General features: G+C 48.2%; 1 protein-coding gene across 3 annotated transcripts in view; it reads left to right on the top strand.

Moving 5' to 3' along the window:
* igdcc4 (immunoglobulin superfamily, DCC subclass, member 4) overlaps positions 1 to 27,711 on the top strand; it is a 366,490-nt gene that overhangs the window by 195,788 nt on the left and 142,991 nt on the right. For all 3 annotated transcript variants that reach the window (XM_072470589.1, XM_072470588.1, XM_072470587.1), the window contains one exon: positions 26,909 to 27,079. In XM_072470589.1, coding sequence (XP_072326690.1) covers positions 26,909 to 27,079 — 171 coding nt within the window. The remainder of the gene's footprint in view (positions 1 to 26,908; positions 27,080 to 27,711) is intronic.

Below are 27,711 nucleotides of genomic sequence, written 5' to 3'. Positions count from 1 at the left end.
GTGGAGTGAGAATGAAAGATGAGTCACAGCCACAGAAACCCAGGGAAACCGGGTGCTAATAGCCACAGAAAGCAAGGGGAAAAAATGCCATTGGCAGTCCCCAGAGAGATCAAAAGGTGTGAAAGGCCAAACTGCAGAGAAACTAACATCAGAGGGTAAACTGTGACAGATGTAGATGTGCGGGGAGGGAAAGGGGGAAGCAAAGGGGAGAAAGAGTAACGAAAGGTGGATAAGATGGGGGGATGAAAATATTTCAAGAAAGACAAGAGAGAAAGAAATGGTAAAAAACAGTTAAAATGAAATGGGATGAAAACAAATGGGTCGAGGTGGGGTAGAGCTAATCATCTGAAGTTGTTGAATTCGATGTTGACACCGGAAGGCTGTAGTGTGCCTAACCGGAAGATAAGTAGGGGGATTCTCTGATCCGGAGGTTAAGTGTTGACGCCGTCGTAAACGCCGTTGCGTTTCCCGTCGCCGTCAACATAGCCTCAGGAGCAGCTATTCTGACCCCTACAGGGGGCCAGCATGGTACTGGAACGACCCACGCTGCTCTAACTGCCGATCACGGCATCAGATGGGTGCCGCTGGTCTGCGCATGCGCATTGGGACCGGCGCGATTGCCACGCATGCGTGGTGGCTCCCTTCTCCGCGCCACCCCCGACATAACATGGCTACAGGGGCCAGCGCGGAATAAAAGAGGCCCCCAGCCCGAGAGGCCGGCCTGCCGATTGGTAGGCCCCGATCGTGGGCCAGGCCACAGCGGAGGCCCCCCCCCCCCCCCCCCCCCCCCCCCCCAAAGGGGTCGGACCCCCCTCCCCGCTTACTATTAGAATAGTAATCTTTCATCGTTGAAAATTTACAACCGGTTCTGTTTGATGGATGGAATGGTATCTCTCTTAGTAACAGGATTATTTCTGGTCATCTCCCCAATGGCTTTATTTCCTTCAGAAAATAATAGAATTAAATTAGCCAACTGTACCATTTGCAGTGCTAGGGTTATAACAAAAGTTTATTTTTATTCGTTCATGGGATGTGCTCTTCAAAAGTTGGTGGTGGTACGTCAGAGGGTTGTCACATTGTTGTGGTTCTAGAGTCTGATATAAGACAGGCTGGATGAGGTTGGCAGATTTCCTCTCCTAAAGAGCAATTACTAAACAAAATGTGTTTTACAACAATTTAGTAGTTCCACAGTCACAATTCTAAAACTAGATTTTAAAAATTAATTCAACTTAAATTCCCCAGCTGCCATGGCAGGATTTGAACTTGTGTCTCTTGGTTATTAATTCAGGCCTCTAGATTATGAGCCTAGTAGCATAACCACTATGTTACCCCAATAGTGATTTTGTTTTTATCGCTTAGTTAGCTTGCTTCTTATCTTTCCAATTAAACACCACTAAACTAATTATCTTGTTTTGACTGCTCTGTGCAGGTAGTTTTCTCATGTTTACTTCTCTAGACCACGCTGGGGATCAGAACATTATTCTCATCGGCTTGGCCAAAATACTGAGAATACAATAAGCAGCTGTCCGCGTCAGTGGACTTTGAACTGTTCACCAGGTTGCTCACTCTGTTCAGCTACAATCTTAGCTTCAATCACTTTCATATTTGCACCATTGACTAAATTCCTGAATGTTATGTAATCTGGCTTCAATTTCATTCATATTTGTACCATTGACTACATTCCTGAATGTTATGTAATCTGACTTGTTGGATTGGTTTCCGATAAACATTTTGTATGAATTGGCATGACCAGTTTATGTTCTTGTAGAGGAAAGATCTGTATGATTGTGCCTTATGAATGGATTTGTGACTGCATTGAAACTTTGTAGGAGAATCTGAGCACTAACTTGAATGATGCTGTACGTTTTAGGTTGCTTCCCTCTCCAAATCACATAAGTATGATACACAGACAGATTTATACCTGATCTCCCATCTAGCACATGATAACTTGGACCAGGGTAAGTTTATACTACCTACTGCATGAACAGAACTCCCAGATACCACATTCTGTGAATGAATAAAAACAAACTCTGTTATAACCCTAGTACTGCAAATGGTACAGCTAGTTAATTTCATGCTGTTCTTTTATAAACAAAATGAAGCCATTGGGGAGATGACCACAAATAATTATGTTATTAAGAGAGATAACCACTCCACCCATCAAACAAAAGGTTGTAAATTTTCAACAATGGAATTTGGAAGACAAAATCTGAAGGTACTGTGACCCACCCCAGCTTCTTCTGTTTCTGCAAAGGAGTTCTTCCACAAATGAACAGGACCTTTCTGCTTTTGCTCCCAAAAATACTTAATTGTTTCTAGTTGCAAGTATCTGCACTTATGACACAGTTCTCCAGTAAGCAGACAGTCCTTTCCCAGCTTGGATTTGTCAGCATATATCTTTCATGTGGGAGTGTGGTATATCAACCCGTAAGCCAATTCTTCCCTACTTCTCTGCTTCTGAGCTTGTGTTCACCTACTAAGTGCCTCTGTTGGTGACTCTTCTGTTACTGGGAACTCAAATTAGGAAATCACTGTAGAACGTTTTACTACTTTAAAAGTGCTATATAAAAGTCTGGAGTATTTGGTATGTGATGTCTACGCTGTTCCCATAACATTCTATTTATCAAGATTACTCATGATTTAAAGTAAACAAACTTTAGATGCCCTAAACATTGTCTGCTTCACCTCCCTGACCAACAGACCGCAGCTGGCAGGGATGCCAGCAATGTGGTCTTAAGTCAATCTCATAAAAGCTAATACAGGTGCCACTGGATCACCATTAGCGCATGAAATGTGCACATTCTCATGGACAACACCACAGCCAACAGACCGGAGAGAAAAACTGTTTTTATCGGTAGAGAACCTGCTAGGAACAACATCCACATTGTCGCCCTCAGTGAGATTTGTCTATCTGAGAGATTCAGGTAAAGGAAATTGGCACAGGTTACACATTCTTTTGCACTGAGCATGGAAAAGAAGAATGGTGCCAAGCTGGCATAGGCCTTGCTGTCATGAACCATCTCATTAGTAAGTTGATTTGTCTTCCAAAGGGTGTAATGACATTGTGATGGTGCTTAAAACTCCCCCTACACGACAAGAGCCAAGCAACTCTCATGTGTGCACCCTTACCATGACCAACCCGTATAAAATTGAGCATAAATTCTATGCCGATTTCGATTCCTGGATTGCTACTGGTCAAAGTCAGACAAACTAATTATTCTTGGTGACTTCAATGCAATAGTTGGTGCAGACTACCTGGTGTGGGAAGGAGTCATAGGCAAAAAAACACAGTTGTAACAGCAATTATCTCCTCTTGCTAAAGATGTATGCTGAGCCTGCACACATTTCTCCTTCCCTAATCGCAACAAGGTGTCTTGAATGCGTCCCCATTCTGAGTATTGACATCTGATCAACTATGGCATCGCCCAGCAGAGCGACAGGCAGGATGTACATGTAAGGCCATGTATGGCACTGGCTGCTGGAGTGAAGTTTTATCATTTCACATCTAAAGATCAAGATCTATCTCCAAAGCTGCCTCCAGGACATGAAGGTCCAGAAGCATCTCAATTTCTCAAGGCCCAAACAGGCAATCGGAGTAAATTTCTCTTCAGAAACAAGAGAGTCACTCTACTACAGCGAAAATGGACACTCACTGCATTGAGTGACTGGACGAGACTGAGTGACCTTCAGGGATATAGTATACTCCATTGCTATCGAATGAGATGGTGGTAATGTCACTTGACATTAGTAATCCAGAGGTCGACTTCCGGGTGCGGCGATGACCAGCTGAGTCGCACGTTTCGGCAGCTCCCTGTGAAACGGACTTTTGGGCTCTTGATAGGAGCCCCAACGGCAATTTTGACGGCTAAAAACACTGTGCGGTAAACCAGAAGGGAATCCCCCCTGGATACGGATGGAAAAAGGAGGAGAGAGTGGCCAGATTGCAGTGGATCCTTTAGAACAGCGGCAAGGAAGGCAAGCAAAAACCAAGATGGCGTCGGAAGGTGGCAGTTTAACATGGGGCCCTGAACAACAAGAGTTCTTGAAATGCTGTGAGGAAGAGATCAAAAAGGAAATGAAGAAAGAGCTGTTGGCCCCGATACTACAGGCGATCGAAGGGCTAAAGGAGGAACAAAAGACCCAGGAGCGGGAGCTTCGGGTCGTGAAGGCAAAGGCAGCCGAGAATGAGGACGATATACAGGGCCTGGTGGTGAAGACGGAGACGCAGGAGGCACATCAGAAACGATGTGTGGAAAGGTTGGAGGCACTGGAAAACAACGCAAGGAGGAACAACCTGAGGATTCTTGGTCTTCCTGAAGGTGTGGAGGGAGCGGACGTCGGGGCATATGTGAGCACGATGCTGCACTCGTTAATGGGAGCGGAGGCCCCGGCGGGTCCGTTGGAGGTGGAGGGAGCATACCGAGTGATGGCGCGAGGACCGAGAGCAGGAGAAATTCCCAGAGCCATAGTGGTGAGATTCCTCCGTTTTCAGGATAGAGAAATGGTCCTTAGATGGGCGAAGAAAACTCGGAGCAGTAAATGGGAGAACGCGGTGATCCGCGTTTATCAAGACTGGAGTGCGGAGGTGGCGAGAAGGAGGGCGAGCTTTAATCGGGCCAAGGCGGTGCTTCATAAAAAGAAGATAAAATTTGGAATGCTGCAACCGGCAAGACTGTGGGTCACATATCGAGGGAGGCACCACTACTTTGAGACGGCGGATGAAGCGTGGACTTTTATTGTGGAAGAAAAACTGGAATGAGCGGGTTATTAAAAAGAACGTTCGAACAAAGTGGTGGGGCGAATGTGGGGGGCAAAGAGGGGTTTTATGTACTAATCCTGCGATGTGGTAACTTTTCTCTCTCCCACAGGTGGTGATGGGGGGAGGAGGGGAGGTGGAGGAGATGGGGCGTTGGCCATTGGGGGCGGGGCCAAGGGAGAAGCGCGGGCTTGGTTCCCGCGCTATGATAATCATGGCGGGAATAGAGAAGCAGGAAGGAGGGGGCGTCGCACGGTGCGAGCCGAGGTCACGGGGGGAAGCCGAGGTCAGCCAGAGTTTGCTGACTTCTGGGAGCAACATGGGGGGAGTAATTCCTTAAGTAGTAAGCCCCCCAACTCGGCTGATCACGTGGAACGTGAGAGGGCTGAACGGGCCGATAAAGAGGGCACGGGTACTCGCACACCTTAAGAAACTTAAGGCAGATGTGGTTATGTTACAGGAAACGCACCTGAAACTGATAGACCAGGTTAGGCTACGCAAAGGATGGGTGGGGCAGGTGTTCCATTCGGGGCTAGATGCGAAATACAGGGGGGTGGCTATATTAGTGGGGAAGCGGGTAATGTTCGAGGCAAAGACTATAGTGGCGGATAACGGGGGCAGATACGTGATGGCGAGTGGCAAACTACAGGGGGAGACGGTGGTTTTGGTAAACGTATATGCCCCGAACTGGGATGATGCCAATTTTATGAGGCGGATGCTAGGACGCATTCCGGACCTAGAGATGGGAAAGCTTATAATGGGGGGAGATTTTAATACGGTGTTGGAACCGGGGCTGGATAGGTCGAAGTCCAGGACTGGAAGGAGGCCGGCAGCAACCAAGGTACTTAAAGATTTTATGGAGCAGATGGGAGGTGTAGACCCGTGGAGATTTAGCAGACCTAGGAGTAAGGAGTTCTCGTTTTTCTCCTATGTCCATAAAGTCTACTCGCGAATAGACTTTTTTGTGCTGGGTAGGGCATTGATCCCGAAGGTGAGGGGAACGGAGTATACGGCTATAGCCATTTCGGATCACGCTCCACACTGGGTGGACTTGGAGATAGGGGAGGAAACAGGAGGGCGCCCACCCTGGAGAATGGACATGGGACTAATGGCAGATGAGGGGGTGTGTCTAAGGGTGAGGGGGTGCATTGAAAAGTACTTGGAACTCAATGATAATGGGGAGGTCCAGGTGGGAGTGGTCTGGGAGGCGTTGAAGGCGGTGGTTAGAGGGGAGCTGATATCAATAAGGGCACATAAAGGGAAGCAGGAGAGTAAGGAACGGGAGCGGTTGCTGCAAGAACTTTTGAGGGTGGACAGACAATATGCGGAAGCACCGGAGGAGGGACTGTACAGGGAAAGGCAAAGGCTACATGTAGAATTTGACTTGCTGACTACAGGCACTGCAGAGGCACAATGGAGGAAGGCACAGGGTGTACAGTACGAATATGGGGAGAAGGCGAGCAGGTTGCTGGCACACCAATTGAGGAAAAGGGGAGCAGCGAGGGAAATAGGGGGAGTGAGGGATGAGGAAGGAGAGATGGAGCGGGGAGCGGAGAGAGTGAATGGAGTGTTCAAGACATTTTATAAAAAATTATATGAAGCTCAACCCCCGGATGGGAGGGAGAGAATGATGGGCTTCTTGGATCGGCTGGAATTTCCCAAGGTGGAAGAGCAGGAAAGGGTGGGACTGGGAGCACAGATCGAGGTAGAAGAAGTGGAGCATGCAGGCGGGAAAGGCCCCGGGACCGGATGGATTCCCAGTCGAATTCTATAGAAAATATGTGGACTTGCTCACCCCGGTACTGACGAGGACCTTTAATGAGGCAAAGGAAAGGGCACAACTGCCCCCGACTATGTCTGAAGCAACGATATCGCTTCTCTTAAAGAAGGAAAAGGACCCGCTACAATGCGGGTGCTATAGACCTATTTCCCTCCTAAATGTAGATGCCAAGGTCCTGGCCAAGGTAATGGCAATGAGAATAGAGGAATGTGTCCCGGGGGTGGTCCACGAGGACCAAACTGGGTTTGTGAAGGGGAGACAGCTGAACACGAATATACGGAGGTTGTTAGGGGTAATGATGATGGCCCCACCAGAGGGAGAAACGGAGATAGTAGTGGCGATGGATGCCGAGAAAGCATTTGATAGAGTGGAGTGGGATTATTTGTGGGAGGTGTTGAGGAGATTTGGTTTTGGAGAGGGGTATGTTAGATGGGTGCAGCTGTTGTAAAGGGCCCCAGTGGCGAGCGTGGTCACGAATGGACGGGGATCTGCATATTTTCGGCTCCATAGAGGGACAAGGCAGGGATGCCCTCTGTCCCCATTATTGTTTGCACTGGCGATTGAGCCCCTGGCGATAGCGTTGAGGGGTTCCAAGAAGTGGAGGGGAGTACTTAGGGGAGGAGAAGAGCACCGGGTATCTTTGTATGCGGACGATTTGCTACTATACGTGGCGGACCCGGCGGAGGGGATGCCAGAAATAATGCAGATACTTGGGGAGTTTGGGGATTTTTCAGGGTATAAATTGAACATGGGGAAAAGTGAGTTGTTTGTGGTGCATCCAGGGGAGCAGAGTAGAGAAATAGAGGACCTACCGTTGAGGAAGGTAACAAGGGACTTTCGTTACCTGGGGATCCAGATAGCTAAGAATTGGGGCACATTGCATAGGTTAAATTTAACGCGGTTGGTGGAACAGATGGAGGAGGATTTCAAGAGATGGGATATGGTATCCCTGTCAATGGCAGGGAGGGTGCAGGCGGTTAAGATGGTGGTCCTCCCGAGATTCCTCTTTGTGTTTCAGTGCCTCCCGGTGGTGATCACGAAGGCTTTTTTTAAAAGGATTGAAAAGAGCATCATGGGTTTTGTGTGGGCCGGGAAGACCCCGAGAGTGAGGAAGGGATTCTTACAGCGTAGCAGGGATAGGGGGGGGCTGGCACTACCGAGCCTAAGTGAGTATTATTGGGCCGCTAATATTTCAATGGTGAGTAAGTGGATGGGAGAGGAGGAGGGATCGGCGTGGAAGAGATTAGAGAGGGCATCCTGTAGGGGGACTAGCCTACAGGCTATGGTGACAGCCCCATTGCCGTTCTCACCGAGGAACTACACCACAAGCCCGGTGGTGGTGGCTACACTGAAGATTTGGGGACAGTGGAGACGGCATAGGGGAAAGACTGGAGCCTTGGGGGGGTCCCCGATAAGAAACAACCATAGGTTTGCCCCGGGCGGAATGGATGGGGGATATGGAATGTGGCAAAGAGCAGGAATAACGCAACTGAAAGATCTGTTTGTGGATGGGAAGTTCGCGAGTCTGGGAGCGCTGACCGAGAAATATGGGTTGCCCCAAGGGAATGCATTCAGGTATATGCAACTGAGGGCTTTTGCGAGGCAACAGGTGAGGGAATTCCCGCAGCTCCCGACACAAGAGGTGCAGGACAGAGTGATCTCAAAGACATGGGTGGGGGATGGTAAGGTGTCAGATATATATAGGGAAATGAGGGACGAAGGGGAGACTATGGTAGATGAACTAAAAGGGAAATGGGAAGAAGAGCTGGGGGAGGAGATCGAGGAGGGGATGTGGGCAGATGCCCTAAGCAGGGTAAACTCGTCGTCCTCGTGTTCCAGGCTAAGCCTGATTCAGCTTAAGGTATTACACAGGGCACATATGACTGGAGCACGGCTCAGTAAATTTTTTGGGGTGGAGGATAGGTGTGCGAGGTGCTCGAGAAGCCCAGCGAATCATACCCATATGTTTTGGTCATGCCCGGCACTACAGGGGTTTTGGATGGGGGTGACAAAGGTGCTTTCAAAAGTAGTAGGGGTCCGGGTCGAACCAAGCTGGGGGTTGGCTATATTTGGGGTTGCACAAGAGCCGGGAGTGCAGGAGGCGAGAGAGGCCGATGTTTTGACCTTTGCGTCCCTAGTAGCCCGGCGCAGGATATTGCTAATGTGGAAAGAAGCCAAGCCCCCGGGGGTGGAGACCTGGATAAATGACATGGCGGGGTTTATAAAGCTAGAGCGGATTAAGTTCGTCCTAAGGGGGCCGGTCGTCGAATACCTCGCAGAAAGATAGACGGAATGGGAAAAAGAAGGCAGCAGCAGCAGCCCAGGATCGGGGGGGGGGGAGGAGGAACCAGAAGGACTCTCAGGGTTGTTAATATATACTGTATAGTGTGTATAGGTCGTTGCTACAGATAATTATATATTGGACTGTTAAATTATATTTTTGGAGAGTGTTACTTGTGACAAGGCAGTTGCCAATTAGGGCTAGTTTTCATTTTTGTTATTTATTACTTATTCATTTTTTTTTGTTTATAAAATAGGTCATTGTTATTTGTGTTGTTATAATATTGTGTCAAGGATGCACAATGTACTGTGTTGGTTGACCAAAAATTTTCTATAAAATATTTAATTTAAAAAAAGTAATCCAGAGGCCCAGGCCAATGCTCTGGGGACATGGGTTCAAATCCCACCGCAGCTGGCGGAATTTAAATTCAATGAATAAATCTGGAATTGAAAGCTAATCTCCGTAATGATGACCTTGACAAAATCATTGGTTGTTGTCAAAATCCATCTGGTTCACCAATGTTCTTTAGGGAAGGAAATCTGCCATCCTTACGCATGTGACACCAGATCCTCAGCAACATGCTTGACGCTGAATTGTCCTCTGAAATGGTCAGTTCAAGAACAATTATGGATGGGCAACAAACGTTCACATCCCATAAATGAATAAAGGGAAAAAAGGGCCTGTGTCCCTACCTCCCATAAACATCAAAAATAGTTTGATGAATACAATGACATAATCCAAAAATAACAGGAGGAAACATATAGTCTCTACAGGGATAAGTTATACAAGCACAATGCGGATTGAAACATCCGCAAGTCTATCCAACGTAGGCTCAGGAGATACAAGACAATAGGCTGAATCAGAAAGCAGATGAACTTCAGTCATATGCAGGCCACAAACGCTGGAAGAGATGCTCTGAAATCTGTCTACATGCCCCAGTTTACTAGCTCATCACCAATTCTTGGTGCTGACAGGGCAACACTACTCTCAGAAAAGACCAACTTCTAGAAAGATGGGCAGATGACTTTAACCAGAATGTCAAGCAGCCTTCATCCATCAATGAATAAGTAATCAACTGCTCTCTTTTGTTTTATAAATGTATTTTATTCCAAACTTATATAAAAAGTTACAACACGTAAACAATTCGGGAAACAAACTTCCCAACACACAACTACACAGTTTGTACAAATATACCCCCCCGCCCCCCCCCCGCCCCCAACCCTCCGCGACGCATAACTCCTCAAACAGAGTCATGAACATCCCCCATCTTGCCTCCGTTGAACCCCTTAATTCGTATTTGATCTTTTCTAGCAAAAGAAAGTCATATAAGTCACCCAGCCAGGCCGCTACCCCCGCTGGCGTTGCTGACCGCCACTTCACTCCCACCCAGAATCTCTCCAACATTTTGCAGCCCCAGAACATATGCACGTGATCCGCTGCTCCCCGCCCACATTTCTCACACTCGTCTGCCACCCCCGAAAAAACCCACTCATTCTAGCCCGCTTCATATATATCCTGTGTACCACCTTGAATTATATCAGGCTCATCCTTGTGCACGAGGAGGTCGCATTTACCCTTTGTAGCGCCTCCCTCCATACTCCCCAATTTATCTTCCCTCCCAGTACCCCTTCCCACTTTTCCCTTAATTTTCACCCCCCCCGCAAACCTCCCTGTTCACCTACTAAGTGCCTCTGTTGGTGACTCTTCTGTTACTGGGAACTCAAATTAGGAAATCACCGTAGAACACCTGTATATATCTCCGATCCTGCCCTCCCCTCCCACATTCGGAAGCAACAGTTGCTCCAGCAGGGTGTACCTGGGGAACTCTTTCCAAACCTTCCGCACGGAGTCCATTACCTGCAGATACCTAAACTCACTTCCTCTCGGGAGCTCTACCCTGTCCTTCAATTCATCTATACTGGCAAATCCTGCTTCCAGATACAAATCCCTCACCTTAACCAGCTCTACTTCTCTCCACTTCCTATGCATGCCATCTATCCCCCCCGGCTCCAAACCGTGGTTTTCACACAACGGCATTACCAACGACATCCCTTCTATCCTAAAGTACCTCCTCAGCTGGTTCCAGATCTTCACCATGGACTGCACCACAGGACTCTGAGTATCTGCTTGACGCCATTGGCAACGCCTCCGTCACCATAGCCATCTCAGCTGCAATGAACTGTTTTTTTCAGACCTCGTACCCCTTCCATTCACAGTTGCACTTCTCCGTCGCCCACTGCAGATTCTTCTTCTACACAAACTTGTGGAGCCTCACGATCACCACCCAAGGCGGCTCCCCCGCTCTCGGCTTCTGCCTCAGACCTGTGTGCTCTGTCCACCTCAGGGGCCTTATCCAGCAACCCCTCCGCCACCAGCCCCGCTAGCATTCTCAAAACATACCTTGTGGCATTCACACCTTCTACCCCTTCAGGCAGGCCCACTATCCGCAGATTCTGCCTTCCCGATCCATGTTCTTGCTCCTCCACCTTTGCTCTCAACGTCTTGCAACGGTCTCCTCAGAGCTCCGCCTCCAGTGCCACCACCCAATTGCTGTGGTCCGACATGACCCTCTCAATCTCTTGGATCTGCGACCACTGTGCCTCCAAGCATTTCTCCATCCTCTCCATGGAGCCCTTCAGGGGTGCCACAGTCCCTTCGATGGCCTTCGAACGATCCTCCTGCATCTCCTTTCTCTGCTGGTGGAATTCTTCCTTGATGAAGGCCATCAACTGTTCCATCTTGGGGTTTGCTACATGCACTAGCCCTTCCCACTCTGCAATCCTTCCACTACGCCACAGGTCTTCCAACTCCTTATCCAGGTCTTTTGCCTTCTGCCAGGTTTGGTAACCAGCTGACATACCACTCCTGGGGGGACTTCTCCGATCTTTAGTTACACTTTTCCGTCGAAGCTGCACCCAGTTTCGGGTAAAAAGAACTGTTTTCCACGCCATCAAGCAGGAGCTGCCCCGTGTGCGACCACTCACACCATGGCTGCCACTGGAAGTCCAATCAACTCTTCTCTTGATGACGCTTCTGTGCTGTTGGTTTTAACATAAGAACTAGGAGTAGGCCATCTGGCCCCTCGAGCCTGCTCCACCATTCAATGAGATCATGGCTGATCTTTTGTGGACTCAGCTCCACTTTCCGGCCCAAACACCATAACCCTTAATCCCTTTAATCTTCAAAAAACTATCTATCTTTATCTTAAAAACATTTAATGAAGGAGCCTCTACTGCTTCACTGGGCAAGGAATTCCATAGATTCACAACCCCTTGGGTGAAGAAGTTCCTCCTAAACTCAGTCCTAAATCTACTTACCCTTATTTTGAGGCTATGCCCCCGAGTTCTGCTTTCACCCGCCAATGGAAACAACCTGCCCGCATCTATCCTATCTATTCCCTTCATAATCTTATATGTTTCTATAAGATCCCCCCTCATCCTTCTAAATTCCAACGAGTACAGTCCCAGTCTACTCAACCTCTCCTCATAATCCAACCCCTTCAGCTCTGGGATTAACCTAGTGAATCTCCTCTGCACACCCTCCAGTGCCAGTACGTCCTTTCTCAAGTAAGGAGACCAAAACTGAACACAATACTCCAGGTGTGGCCTCACTAACACCTTATACAATTGCAGCATAACCTCCCTAGTCTTAAACTCCATCCCTCTAGCAATGAAGGACAAAATTCCATTTGCCTTCTTAATCACCTGTTGCACCTGAAAACCAACTTTTTGCGACTCATGCATTAGCACACCCAGGTCTCTTTGCACAGCAGCATGTTTTAATATTTTATCATTTAAATAATAATCCCTTTTTGCTGTTATTCCTTCCAAAATGGATAACGTCACATTTGTCAACATTGTATTCCATCTGCCAGACCCTAGCCCATTCACTTAGCCTATCCAAATCCCTCTGCAGACTTTCAGTATCCTCTGCACTTTTTGCTTTACCACTTATCTTAGTGTCGTCTGCAAACTTGGACACATTGCCCTTGGTCCCCAACTCCAAATCATCTATGTAAATTGTGAACAGTTGTGGGCCCAACACTGATCCCTGAGGGACACCACTAGCTACTGATTGCCAACCAGAGAAACACCCATTAATCCCCACTCTTTGCTTTCTATTAATTAACCAATCCTCTATCCATGCTACTACTTTCCCCTCAATGCCATGCATCTTTATCTTATGCAACAACCTTTTGTGTGGGTCAAAGGCTTTCTGGAAATCCAGATATACCACATCCATTGGCTCCCCGTTATCTACCGCACTGTTAATGTCCTCAAAAAATTCCACTAAATTAGTTAGGCACGACCTGCCCTTTATGAACCCATGCTGCATCTGCCCAATGGGACAATTTCCATCCAGATGCCTCGCTATTTCTTCCTTGATGATAGATTCCAGCATCTTCCCTACTACCGAAGTTAAGCTCACTGACCTATAATTACCCGCTTTCTGCCTACCTCCTTTTTTAAACAGTGGTGTCACGTTTGCTAATTTCCAATCCGCCGGGACCACCCCCGAGTCTAGTGAATTTTGGTAAATTATCACTAGTGCATTTGCAATTTCCCTAGCCATCTCTTTTAGCACTCTGGGATGCATTCCATCAGGTCCAGGAGACTTGTCTACCTTTAGCCCCATTAGCTTGCCCATCACTACCTCCTTGGTGATAACAATCCTCTCAAGGTCCTCACCTGTCATAGCCTCATTTCCATCAGTCACTGGCATGTTATTTGTGTCTTCCACTGTGAAGACCGACCCAAAAAACCTGTTCAATTCCTCAGCCATTTCCTCATCTCCCATTATTAAATCTCCCTTCTCATCCTCTAAAGGACCAATATTTACCTTAGCCACTCTTTTTTGTTTGATGTATTTGTAGAAACTTTTACTATCTGTTTTTATATTCTGAGCAAGTTTACTCTCATAATCTATCTTACTCTTTATAGCTTTTTTAGTAGCTTTCTGTTGCCCCCTAAAGATTTCCCAGTCCTCTAGTCTCCCACTGATCTTTGCTACTTTGTATGTTTTTTCCTTCAATTTGATACTCTCCCTTATTTCCTTAGATATCCACGGTCGATTTTCCCTCTTTTTACCGTCCTTCCTTTTTGTTGGTATAAACCTTTGCTGAGCACTGTGAAAAATCACGTGGAAGGTTCTCCACTGTTCCTCAACTGTTTCACTATAAAGTCTTTGCTCCCAGTCTACCTTAGCTAATTCTTCGCTCATCCCATTGTAATCTCCTTTGTTTAAGCACAACACACTAGTGCTTGATTTTACCTTCTCACCCTCCATCTGTATTTTAAATTCCACCATATTGTGATCGCTCCTTCCGAGAGGATCCCTAACTATGAGATCCTGAATCAACCCTGTCTCATTACACAGGACCAGATCTAGGACCGCTTGTTCCCTTGTAGGTTCCATTACATACTGTTCTAGGAAACTATCGCGGATACATTCTATAAACTCTTCCTCAAGGCTGCCTTGACCGACCTGGTTAAACCAATCAACATGTAGATTAAAATCCCCCATGATAACTGCTGTACCATTTCTACATGCATCTGTTATTTCTTTGTTTATTGCCTGCCCCACCATAATGTTACTATTTGGTGGCCTACAGATTATTCCTATCAGTGACTTTTTCGCCTTACTATTCCTGATTTCACCCAAATGGATTCAACCTTATCCTCCATAGCACCGATGTCATCCCTTACTGTTGCACGGATGTCATCCTTAAATAACAGAGCTACACCACCTCCCTTACCATCCACTCTGTCCTTCCGAAAAGTTTGATACCCTCGGATATTTAACTCCCAGTCGTGACCATCCTTTAACCATGTTTCAGTAATGGCCACTAAATCATAGTCATTCACGATGATTTGCGCCATCAACTCATTTACCTTATTCCGAATACTACGAGCATTCAGGTAAAGTACCCTTATGTTGGCTTTTTTACCTCTGTTCTGAATCTTAACACCTCGATCAGTAACCTCTCCTAAATTATATTTCCTCTTAACCTTTCTCCTAATTTTCCTTGTCATTGAACCCATATCTTCATTTAACAACCTGCCGCGTCGCTTACCATTGATGTTTTCACTTCCCGTTTTGTTTCTTTTAGTATTCCTGGTCCTATTCACTGAACTCCCCTCAGTCACTGTACCTTGTACTGTCGCCCTTTTTGATTTTTGACTATAGCTTCTCTGCCTTACACTTTCCCCCTTACTGCCTTTTATTTCTGTCCCTGTTTTACTACCTTCCAACTTCCTGCATCGGTTCCCACCCCCCTGCCACATTAGTTTAAACTCTCCCCAACAGCTCTAGCAAACAGCTGTTAGGAAAGCAAAGATCGTTTCAATGCATTGGTAAGCATTAGGAATAATGTAGAGTTTTAAGTGGATTTAATTTATTGTTTCTGTGCCTAGAAAGGTAAAACCTATAGTTAGATTCACGCTGGACAAAGGTATGTATGGGAGTTGGTTAAGTTCCAACTGTTTCTATTGTGCTTAGAGAGGGTTACGGTGTGAAGAACAAATAGGCCAGCAAAGGTATGCAGTGTTGCTTAGCAACTCGGGCCTTGTAAGGTAGAGAAGCTTTTTACTTTTTAGCTGAATTTGTGGGAAGTTGGACACAGGACAAGTGAACATCTCTCAACCCTGCTTGAAGAAAGACTGGACAGGACAGAAGCTGTAAAGAGGCAGCTTCCTAAAGTACAAATTACTATCAAGATAACTAGGGAATTGCTTCCGGGTGCGGCGATGACCAGCTAAGTCGCACGTTTCGGCAGCTCCTGGTGGAACGGACTTTTGGGCTTTTGATAGGAGCCCCATCGGCAATTTTAACAGCAAATAACACTGTGCGGTAATCCAGAAAGGAATCCCCCCTGGACACGGATGGAAAAAAGAGAGGAAAGTAGCCGGATTGCGGTGGATCCTCAAGAGCAGCGGCCAGGAAGGCAGGCACAAAGCAAGATGGCATCGGAAGGAGGCAGTTTAATATGGGGCCCTGACCAACAAGAGTTCCTGCGGCGTTGCGTAGATGAACTCAAAAAGGAGATGAAGAAGGAGCTGTTGGCCCCGATATTACAAGCGATTGAGGGGCTAAAGGAGGAGCAAAAGACCCAGGAACAGGAGCTTCGGGTCGTGAAGGCAAAGGCTGCTGAGAATGAGGACGACATACAGGGCCTGGTGGTGAAAACGGAGATGCACGAGGCACAACACAAAAGATGTGTGGAAAGGCTGGAGGTGCTGGAGAACAATGCTAGGAGGAAGAACTTAAGGATTCTTGGTCTTCCAGAAGGGGCGGACGTTGGGGCATATGTGAGCACGATGCTGCATTCGTTAATGGGATCGGAGGCCCCGACGGGTCCGCTGGAGGTGGAGGGAGCCTATCGGGTTATGGCGCGAAGACCGAGGCCTGGAGAAATTCCTCGAGCAATAGTTGTGAGATTTCTCCGATACAAGGACAGAGAGATGGTCCTCAGATGGGCCAAGAAAACTCGGAACAGTAGGTGGGAGAATGCGGTGGTCCGCGTGTATCAAGATTGGAGTGCGGAGGTGGCGAGAAGGAGGGCAAGCTTTAATCGGGCCAAGGCGGTGTTGCATAAAAGGAAGGTCAAATTCGGAATGTTGCAACCGGCAAGACTGTGGGTCACACATCTAGGGAAACACCACTATTTCGAAACAGCAGACGAGGCGTGGACATTTATTGTCGAGGAGAAGCTGGAGTGAGCGGGCCAGAAAAAGAACGTTTGGGACAAAAGTGGGGGGGGGGAATTTGTGGGATGAAGGGGGGAAAAGGGGGAAGAGAGGACTTCCCAGGTTGTTAAACCTGCGACCCTGTAACTTCTCTCTCTTCCCCATGTCGTGTGGGAGGGGGTGAGGGAGGATGAGGAGCTGTGGGCGCCGGCCATTGGGGGCGGGGCCAAAAGGGGAAGCGCGGGCTTTGTTCCCGCGCTATGGTAATCATGGCGGGAATAGGGAAGCAGGAAGGAGGGGGCCTCGCACAGTGTGAGCCGAGGTCACGGGGGGAAGCCGAGGTCGGCCAGAGTTTGCTGACTTCGGGGAGCAACATGGGGGGGTGCAATTACGCTAGCTTGGGATCTAGCAGGGGGGGGGTTAACTGGGTTGCTGCTGCTGGGGAGAAGGGGGAGCTGGTATGGGAGGGGGGGGGGCGGGGCGGGGGGGGCGCCGCCTGGGGGGGATACAGCTACGTGGGAACCGGGTGAGGAGCTGGATTGAAAAAGGAAATGGCTAGTCGTCAAGGGGGGGCGGGGGGGGTAAAGAGCCCCCCAACCCGGTTGATCACGTGGAATGTGAGAGGGCTGAACGGGCCGATTAAGAGGGCATGGGTACTCGCACACCTAAAGAAACTTAAGGCAGATGTGGTTATGCTTCAGGAGACGCATCTGAAGCTGACAGACCAGGTTAGACTTCGCAAAGGATGGGTGGGGCAGGTGTTTCATTCGGGGCTAGATGCAAAAAACAGCGGGGTGGCCATACTAGTGGGGATGCGGGTAATGTTTGAGGCAAAGACTATAGTGGCGGATAGTGGGGGCAGATACGTGATGGTGAGTGGCAAACTGCAAGGGGAGGCGGTGGTATTAGTGAACGTGTATGCCCCGAACTGGGATGATGCCAATTTTATGAGGCGTATGTTAGGACGAATTCCGGATCTAGAAGTGGGGAAGTTGGTAATGGGTGGAGACTTTAATACGGTGCTGGACCCAGGGCTGGACAGATCGAGGTCCAGGACCGGAAGGAGGCCGGCTGCAGCTAGGGTGCTTAAGGATTTTATGGTGCAGATGGGAGGAGTAGATCCCTGGAGATTTAGTAGACCTAGGAGTAAGGAGTTTTCGTTTTTCTCCTATGTACATAAAGTATTTTCACAAATAGATTTTTTTGTTTTGGGAAGGGCACTGATCCCAAAGGTGACGGGGACGGAGTACACGGCTATAGCCATCTCGGATCATGCTCCACACTGGGTGGACCTGGAGATAGGGGAAGAAGAACAACAGCTTCCACCCTGGAGAATGGACATGGGATTATTGGCAGATGAGGGGGTGTGTTTAAGGGTGAGGGGGTGTATTGAAAGGTACTTGGAACTTAATGATAATGGGGAGGTACAGGTGGGAGTGGTCTGGGAGGCACTGAAGGCAGTGGTTAGAGAGGAGCTGATATCTATTAGGGCACATAAAGGAAAGCAGGAGGGTAGGGAAAGGGAGCGGTTGTTGAAAGAACTTCTGAGGGTGGACAGACAATAGGCGGAGGCACCGGAGGAGGGACTATACAGGGAAAGGCAAAGGCTACATGTAGAATTTGACTTGTTGACTACGGGTAAGGCAGAGGCACAATGGAGGAAGGCACAGGGTGTACAGTACGAATATGGGGAGAAGGCGAGTAGGTTGTTGGCCCACCAACTGAGGAAAAGGGGAGCAGCGAGGGAGATAGGGAGGGTGAGAGATGAGGAGGGAGAGGGGGAGCGGAGAGAGTGAATGGAGTGTTCAAGGCATTTTATGAAAGATTATATGAAGCGCAGCCCCCGGACGGGAAGGAGAGAATGATGTGCTTTCTGGATCAGCTGGAATTTCCTAAGGTGGAGGAACAGGAGAGAGTAGGGCTGGGAGCACAGATTGAGACGGAGGAAGTAGTGAAAGGGATTGGAAGCATGCAGGCGGGGAAGGCCCCGGGACCAGACGGATTCCCAGATGAATTCTATAAGAAATATTTGGACTTGCTGGCCCCGCTATTGATGAGAACCTTTAATGAGGCGAGGGAAAGGGGGCAGCTGCCCCCGACTATGTCAGAGGCAACGATATCGCTCCTCCTAAAGAAGGAAAAAGACCCGCTACAATGCGGGTCATACAGGCCCATTTCCCTCCTGAATGTGGATGCTAAGATTCTGGCCAAGGTAATGGCAATGAGGATAGAGGATTATGTCCCGGGGGTGGTCCATGAGGACCAAACTGGGTTTGTGAAGGGGAGACAGCTAAATACAAATATACGGAGGCTGCTAGGGGTAATGATGATGCCCCCACCAGAGGGGGAAGCGGAGATAGTGGTGGCGATGGATGCCGAGAAAGCATTTGATAGAGTGGAGTGGGATTATTTGTGGGAGGTGTTGAGGAGATTTGGCTTTGGGGACGGGTATATCAGGTGGGTACAGTTGCTGTATAGGGCCCCGATGGCGAGCGTGGTCACGAATGGACGGGGGTCTGACTATTTTCGGCTCCATAGAGGGATGAGGCAGGGATGTCCTCTGTCCCCGTTATTGTTTGCATTGGCGATTGAACCCCTGGCCATGGCACTGAGGGGTTCCAGGAAGTGGAGGGGAGTACTTAGGGGGGGAGAAGAACACCGGGTATCTCTGTATGTGGATGATTTGTTGCTATATGTGGCGGACCCGGCGGAGGGGATGCCAGAGATAATGCGGATACTTGGGGAGTTTGGGGATTTTTCAGGGTATAAACTGAACATGGGGAAAAGTGAGTTATTTGTGGTGCATCCGGGGGAGCAGAGCAGAGAGATAGAGGATTTACCGTTGAGGAAGGTAACAAGGGACTTCCGGTACCTCGGGATCCAGATAGCCAAGAATTGGGGGACATTACATAGGCTTAATTTAACACGGTTGGTGGAACAGATGGAGGAGGATTTCAAAAGATGGGACATGGTGTCCCTGTCATTGGCAGGTAGGGTGCAGGCGGTTAAAATGGTGGTCCTCCCGAGATTCCTTTTTGTGTTCCAGTGCCTTCCGGTGGTGATCACGAAGGCTTTTTTCAAAAGAACTGAGAAGAGCATTATGAGTTTTGTGTGGGCTGGGAAGACCCCGAGAGTGAGGCGGGGATTCTTGCAGCGTAGTAGGGACAGGGGGGGGCTGGCACTACCGAGCCTAAGTGAGTACTACTGGGCCGCCAATGTTTCAATGGTGTGTAAGTGGATGGGAGAAGGGGAGGGAGCGGCGTGGAAGAGATTGGAGAGGGCGTCCTGCAGGGGGACTAGCCTGCAAGCAATGGTGACGGCGCCGTTGCCGTTCTCACCAAAGAAATACACCACTAGCCCGGTGGTGGTGGCTACATTGAAAATATGGTGGCAGGGTAGACGGCATAGGGGAGGGACGGGAGCTTCGGTGCGGTCCTCGATAAGAAACAATCATAGGTTTGTTCCGGGGAGAATGGATGGGGGATTTGGAGCATGGCAAAGAGCTGGGGTAGTACAATTAAAAGATCTATTTGTAAATGGGACGTTTAGCGAGTCTGGGAGCGCTGACGGAGAAATATGGTTTGCCCCAAGGGAATGCATTTCGGTCTATGCAATTGAGGGCTTTTGCGAGGCAACAGGTGAGGGAATTCCCGCAGCTTCCGACGCAGGAAGTGTAGGATAGAGTGGTCTCAGAGACATGGGTAGAGGACGGTAAGGTGGCGGACATATACAGGGAGATGAGGGACGAGGGGGAGATCATGGTAGATGAGCTGAAAGGGAAATGGGAAGAAGAACTGGGGGAGGAGATTGAGGAGGGCCTGTGGGCTGATGCGCTATGTAGGGTAAACTCATAGTCCTCGTGTGCCAGGCTAAGCCTGATACAATTTAAGGTGCTACACAGGGCGCATATGACTGGAGCACGGCTTAGTAAATGTTTTGGGATAGAGGATAGGTGTGCGAGATGCTCGAGAGGCCCAGCGAATCACACCCACATGTTCTGGTCATGCCCGGCACTACAGGGGTTCTGGGTGGGGGTGGCAAAGGTGCTTTCGAAGGTAGTGGGGGTCCGGGTCGAACCAAGCTGGGGGTTGGCTATATTTGGGGTTGCAGAAGAGCCGGAAGTGCAGGAGGCGAGAGAGGCTGACGTGTTGGCCTTTGCGTCCCTTGTAGCCCGGCGCAGGATATTGTTAATGTGGAAGGAAGCCAAACCCCCGGGTGTGGAGACCTGGATAAACGATATGGCAGGGTTCATAAAGTTAGAACGGATTAAGTTCGTGTTAAGGGGTTCGGCTCAGGGGTTCACCGGGCGGTGGCAACCGTTCGTCGACTACCTCACAGAAAGATAGAGGGAATGGAAAAGAAGTAGATAACAGCAGCAACCCAGGGGGGAGGAATCGGACGGACTCTCGGGGATGTTATTGTATATGTATAGGTATTTGGTATATGTAATTGTATATTGGATTGTTGGATTGTATTTTTGGAGAGTTTATTTTGGACAAGGCAGTTGCCATTTAGTTTTGTTTTTTTTGTTTTGTTTATATATTACTTATTTATTTGTTTAAAACTGGCCACGGTTATTTATATTGCTTTATTGTTGTGTAAAAGAAACACTACGTATTGTTATATTTGGCCAAAAAACTTGAATAAAATATATATTTTTAAAAAAAGATAACTAGGGAATTGGGATGGAAAGAATGTTTAAGACACCAGAAGTCAAGAGAACAGAGACCAAGGTATTGTTCATCAGAATTCAAGGAAGAGTAAACAAAGTTTGCTGAGTTAAAGAGACAATTGTAGTAACTAGATTTAAAGTGGGACAGCAGACTTCAAAGTTTGATGAAATGTTTGATGTTATTTTAATACAGTCTGGAAATTGAGAGGTAAAGCAATTGTGAGCAGTTTGCACAGCAGTTCAGACAAAGAAATCATAAAAGGGTTAGTACAGTCCTAGACTGGATTTGCTGTTAAAAGTGGAATGGAAGCTTTGGTTATAAGTATCACTTGGAAAACCTACATTAAATTTCAGAATGCAAACCGCATTATTATTATGAGAGAAGATTTTAAAGCATGTTTTTGGGAGTGGAACTTGGAACCTCATGTGACAATCAACTGGGGGGATTCTGAGGAGATATCCTAACTTTGGTTCAGAGCTAAGTGGGGGAGGGGGGGGGGGTGGGGGGAGTAAAGGCGTAATGCTTTATATTCCAATTTTTTCATGTTTAGTGTTTTTCCTTGTTAAAACTAATCAGCGGTCCTGTGACGCTGTTCCTCCACGTTTTATTTTTTATGTTTTAAAAAATAAATTTAGAGTACCCAATTCGTTTTTTCCAATTAAGGGGCAATTTAGCATGGCCACTCCACCTACCTTGCACATCCTTGGGTTATGGGGGCGAAACCCACGCAAACACGGGGAGAATGTGCAAACTCCACACGGATAGTGACCCAGAGCGGGATCGATCCTGGGACCTCGGCGCCGTGAGTCAACAGTGCTAACAACTGCGCCATTGTGCTGCCCACCTCCACATTATATTAACTGACTTTGCACTAGCTACTGGTTCAGAGCTGGAAATGCAAAGTAGCATGGCATGTTTTCCAATGCATGCAACAACTTGGCAGTACAAAGAAAACCGAAGTCCTGTACCAGCCTGCTCCAGAAAAGCCCTATCTCAAGCTTAAAGTTTCAGTGCTTAGCCAGAATCTGTCAGCAGTAGGTTAAGTTCATTATCGCGGCAGCACGTTTTCTTGACTTATCTATATTGACGACATGCAAGAATTCCACGCAAATGTTGGCTTTGGTAGACTTCAATGCCATTCTGGCACAAAGAGGAGTAAGTCTGCTGATAAAACTGACATGGCACGGCACGGCAGATGGTGCCAGGCTACCCAAATCCCAAAGAAAAACTTGAATCAGCTGCCACCGCGATTTTGCAATTTGTGTATTATGAGGAGCTATTTGAAGTCAGGAGATGTAGGGCGCGATTCTCCGAAATGGAGCCTAAGTGTTCGAGCCGTCGTGAACACCGTCGCGTTTCACGACGGCGCGAAACGGGCGCGGGGATTACTGGTTCGGGCCCACACAGGAGACCAGCACGGCACTGGAGCGGTTCACGCCACTCCAGCCTCCCTTCCTGGCGCCAAATGGGCGCCACGCCAGCCCGCACATGCACAGTTGGGCCGCGCGAACCCGTGCATGCATGGGGGACTTCTTCAGCGCGCTGGCCCCGACGCAACATGGTGTGGGGGTTCAGGAGCCGGCCGCGCAACAAATTAGGCCCGGGGGGGGGGTGGTAAGAGGCCGGCCCGCCGATTGGTGGGCCCCGATCACGGGCCAAACCCCATCGGATGCCCCTCCCTGGTGAAGGAGCGCTTTTCCCTGCCCCACAGGCCACCCCCCGACCCTACCCGCAGAGTTCCCGCCGGCTGCGAGCAGGGGTGAACGGCGCCGGCGGGACTCTGCCGTTTCTGCGCGGCCGTTCGACCCATCCGGGCCGGAGAATCGGCGGCACGGCCGCGGACAACGGCCTGTGACCGGCGCCGTGCCAAACACGCCAGCGCAAATGGCGCCGATACGCGATTCTCCGGCCCGGCGCGCGGCTGGGAGATTCGCGCCCCCAATCCACAGTCCAATTGTGATGTCTTGAAATATTGACGTTAAACATTTATTTAAATCAGGAAGAAAATTAAGTGAACACTTAGAGCCTTTGGCTCAGATCTGGTATGTCTCTCTTGTGGGGACCATGAATTGGATTCAATTTGAATTGGTTTTTGGAGCAGGGGAGGAACTGGATTAGGGGTTCGTCCCTGACCCACACTCTGAGCCTTGGCTTTGTAACTCAGAAAAAGTAATATATTTAAAAAAACACGAGAACACAGTTAACAGTACTTTTCAAACATTCCTAAAAAGGTTTTTTTGGCTTAAATAAACTCCGCTAAACCCCTTTTTGATGATGATTAATCCTCAGATTTGAATTTGGCAAATTCCAGTAACATTACCACACAATGTCTTGCTGCTCCTGGCGGAAATATTGCACAAACTCTCCTTGAGGATGGCAGCAAATTGGTGTTCACTGGTCTGGCTTCAACACACACAGGGTGGGATGGGGGTGGAGGCGGCCTGCCATTGGCTGGTATCGGGATCTTCCGATCCCTTCACTGTCGATGGGTTTTCCTGTTATTGCACCCTCTGCCGCTAAAGCACCCGTGGCGGGGGCTCGCAATCGGGATTGGCAGGAACAACAAGAAAAGTTCTGCAAGTGTCTTATTTGAGATCTTGTAGCCATTCACAACTCCATTGTTTCTATAATCTTTTAAATGTTCCTCTTCCCAGAATTGATCAGGCTTTTTTGTAATTACATTATGGCCACTATATTTTTAAAGAAAATTTTATTTTGCCTCATCCATTGACGATCTCCCAACTGTATATGTTTTTTTTAATAGAATAGTTTCAATTCACTTATCTTAATTAGGGGTGACACAGTGGTTAGAACTGCTGCCTCACAACTCCAGGGCCCGAGTTCAATTCTGGCCTCGGGTGACTATGGAGTTTGCACTTTCTCCCGTGCCTGCGTGGGTTTCCTCCGGGGACTCCAGGAGGTTCCTCCCACAGTCCAAAAATGTGCATGTTAGGTGGATTGGCCATACTAAATTTTCCCTTAGTGGGGTTAGGGATAGGGTGGCAGTGTGGGCTTCAGTAGGGTACCCTTTCCAAGGGCTGGTGCATACCAGTTGGGTTGAATGGCTTCCTTCTGCATTGAATGATTCTATAATGCTAAATTTCAATTCATGCTGCATCTGTGGCACTCCATCCCATCTCTGTTCATTACTATTTAAAACCAGTTGCCTTCACACCTGCTTTATTGATGTTTTGATCTTTACAGGCTGCTGCCTCAAATTCAATTAAATCAGTCACGCCCACACAAGCTTGTTTCCTAGCATATGGCAATAATATAATACTGCAGAAAATAAATAGTAAGACATTTTACTCATGACACAGAGCAATAGTTCTGCCCACTGTGCTCTTTGCATGGGAGACTTAGATTGTCTACCAGCATCATGCCAAGAATCGTGACCACTTTCTCTTGAACTGCCCTGCCGTTGGAAGCTTCTGAAGATTGAATGGCAGGACAACATGCTAGATGCTGAGGTACTTACCCAAGCTGGCTTGCCAAGCATCCACACCATATTGAGACAGTTACACTTGAGTTGGACTGGCTACTGAGGGGGTGTATACACCTGTTGTCTTAAGTCGGGGTGTTAATGTTAATTTATTATTTAGGTACGGGGGGGGGGGGGGGTGGAGGGGTTTGGGGGGTTGCTTTTTTAGATTGTGTTTTGTACTTAACCCTGTTGGGTTCTTTTTTCTTTCTCATTTTGTTATTGATATTTTATGAAAACCTTTAATAAAAATTTAAAAAAAAAAAAAAGAGTTGGACTGGCTATGCAGTCAGAATGTCTGTCACTTGGACCTGAATTTTTGCGCTGGGAGCCCTCCAGTCCCTGCAGCGACAGTGCTGCAGTGGACAGAAGTGGAACTACACAAACGCCCCTGAGCCTAAGTGCCATAACTGGAGGACAAGACAAGTATTGGGGGCGCGATTCTCCACTCCCACGCCGGTTGGGAGAATCGCCTGGGCCGGCAAAATTTCCGGGGGCGCCGGTCCGACACCCTCCCGCGATTCTCCCAAGCGGCGGGAACGGCCTGGTCGAGTTTCGCGGGCCGCAGGCCGGAGAATCGCTGGAGATACCCAAAATGGCGATTCTCCGGCACCCCCGCGATTCTGAGGCCCGGATGGGCCGAGCGGCCAGGCCAAAACGGCGGGTGCCCCCCAGCGCCGTCCACACCTGGTCACTACAGTCGTGGGCGGTGCGTGAACGCTGGGGGGGGGGGGGGCCGAGGGGGGATCCTGCACCGGGGGGTACCTTAAATGTGGGGTGGCCCGCGATCGGTGCCCACCGATCGTCGGGCCGTCCTCTCTGAAGGAGGACCTCTTTCCTTCCGCCGCCCCGCAAGATCCGTCCCCCATCTTCTTGCGGGGCGGATTTGGACAGGACGGCAACCACGCATGCGCGGGTTGGCGCCGGCCAACCCGCGCATGCGCGGATGACGTCTGTTATGCGGCGCCGGCCGCGTCATCTATGCGGCGCCGCTTTTACGCGGGCGACAAGGCCTGGCGCGGGTAGATGACGCGGCCCCGATACTGGCCCATTGTCAGGGCCTGAATCGGTCGGGACCGGGGCCGTTCCACGCCGTCGTGTACCTTGACGGCGCGGCCACTTCGGCGTGGGGGTGGAGAATCCCGCCCAAGGTGTCCCTGGTGACTCGTCGGGGGCCGACTTGGGGAAAGGTCAGGTGTGGTGGTGTTGGGGGGTGTAGGGGATGGAGAAGAGATCCGGAGGTCACTGAACCTTAAGGGGAGGATGCCACCCAATCAGAAGGAGAGTTTTGATGGCAGCCTCCTCTTCCTCCAATCCGCTTGCGATCTAACATTGATTCTTTCCGGCCTTCCTGCATGGAGGTTGAATGTTCCTGCCAGCCTAAAAATTGAGGTTGAACGGAAAGCCACCCTTAAGTGACCATTAACTAGCCACTTAAGGAGCTTAAGTGGGGCATAGTTGAGCTTCCAATCTGAGGCGTTGCCCACCCCAGTATAAAATGGCTGTGTAGTTGGGGCAGGTAGGAATCTGGAGGGAATCCCGTTCCTGTAATGCCTCCCAACCCACCCACCAACGAAAGAGAGTAAATTGCTGGTTTTACTTCCCAAAGCAAATTTTCCATGGAGTGTTTGAATCTGAGTGTGTTGCTATGGAAGTGCTACAAGGACACTCTGAAAGCTTCACTTAAAAGCATTGATATTGACTTTGAGTCCTGGGAGAAGCTCAGCCAGGGTTGCTGCACTTGGTGCGACCAAATAAAATGGTGCAAAGTCCTTCGAAAGCAAGTTAATATCAAAGACAAAGACAAATAGCAAGGAGAAGAATTCTCGATGCAGCCACTCCAAAGCTAAATTGTCTGAAGAATCCTGTCCTGTTTTCAGCAGAACCTTCTGAACATAGATCGAACTTAGCAGTCACCTGCCAAAACCCCCGATGATGGACATGGTCATCTTTGCCTCAAAGGACAAATGAGAAAAAACAATCTTGTATGGAATAGATATGTAAACATTATCAAAACCCCTGAACCTGAAGTTTAAATCATCAAGAACAAAATGCTTAACTTGTGATGCCAATTAAAATATGTTCTTAGTTTATTGTTTTTGCTGGCAGTTTGCCAGAAATGCTCACATGCAACATATATATGGAAATGTAAAGAATTCTTTCTTGTAAGACTCGTGAGAACCTGCCTGCAAATTCAGACTTTCTATTTTTATTCATCCACAATTAATATAAATCATCTCTTTGTGTAACAGATCAGATTTATTCAATTGAAGTTGATGGAAATGAAACTCAAGTCACGCTTCCTACTGTACAATCCAAGAAAATTTACAAAGTTCGGATTGCAGCAAGCACCACTATGGGATATGGCGCACCATCAGAATGGACTCAGCACTTGATCCCTGAACGAAATAAGCTGATAATGGGTAGGAATGATCTCTTTTCCGATTAGCAGATTCTTTAAAATGAATTTTCCATGAAATGTAGAATGTACATTTTCTAAACACAGCGTGACTGGTGTAATGTGTCCTTTATTGTCCACCATAGAATCTGTGCAATATCCATCCCTGTTTAAAATACACTGTAGGTGGCATGTTGTCTATTTTAATTTAGTGCATACTGCCTACCTGGCATATTCATTAACCATATACCATTAGAAATTTCTTAACTTTCATTATTTTTACATGCAAAGAAAAATATGACTTTTAGTGAAGCATTTATAGTGGTGTGTTCAGACAATATGTTCCCACAATTTTTCTGCACTAATTTACATCAGTACCTACTCTGCAGTTTTGCCCTGCCAATGATGCTCACAAGTCCTGGAAAATTACTAGCTATGGAGTCACTTGATCGTAATTGGTCTGTCTGCTGGGGAATAGTATATTATTTTTAATAATTGCTCAGAACTGATTCAAGGAGCCACAGCCATCATTCCCAGGTTGTTATTTGTTTTCTTTTGTGTGCAAACATTGATACCAATTCACAGATGAACTGTTGGCATAAAAAATGTTTTTTTTTAATGAATTTGCAGTTACTGTAGTTTTTTTGCACTTCTGAG

Source organism: Scyliorhinus torazame, chromosome 12 (assembly GCF_047496885.1).
Source record: "Scyliorhinus torazame isolate Kashiwa2021f chromosome 12, sScyTor2.1, whole genome shotgun sequence".
Taxonomy (NCBI): Eukaryota; Metazoa; Chordata; class Chondrichthyes; order Carcharhiniformes; family Scyliorhinidae; genus Scyliorhinus; species Scyliorhinus torazame.
Note: the sequence above shows the minus strand (reverse complement) of the source record. Positions and strands in the feature narration are given on the sequence as shown.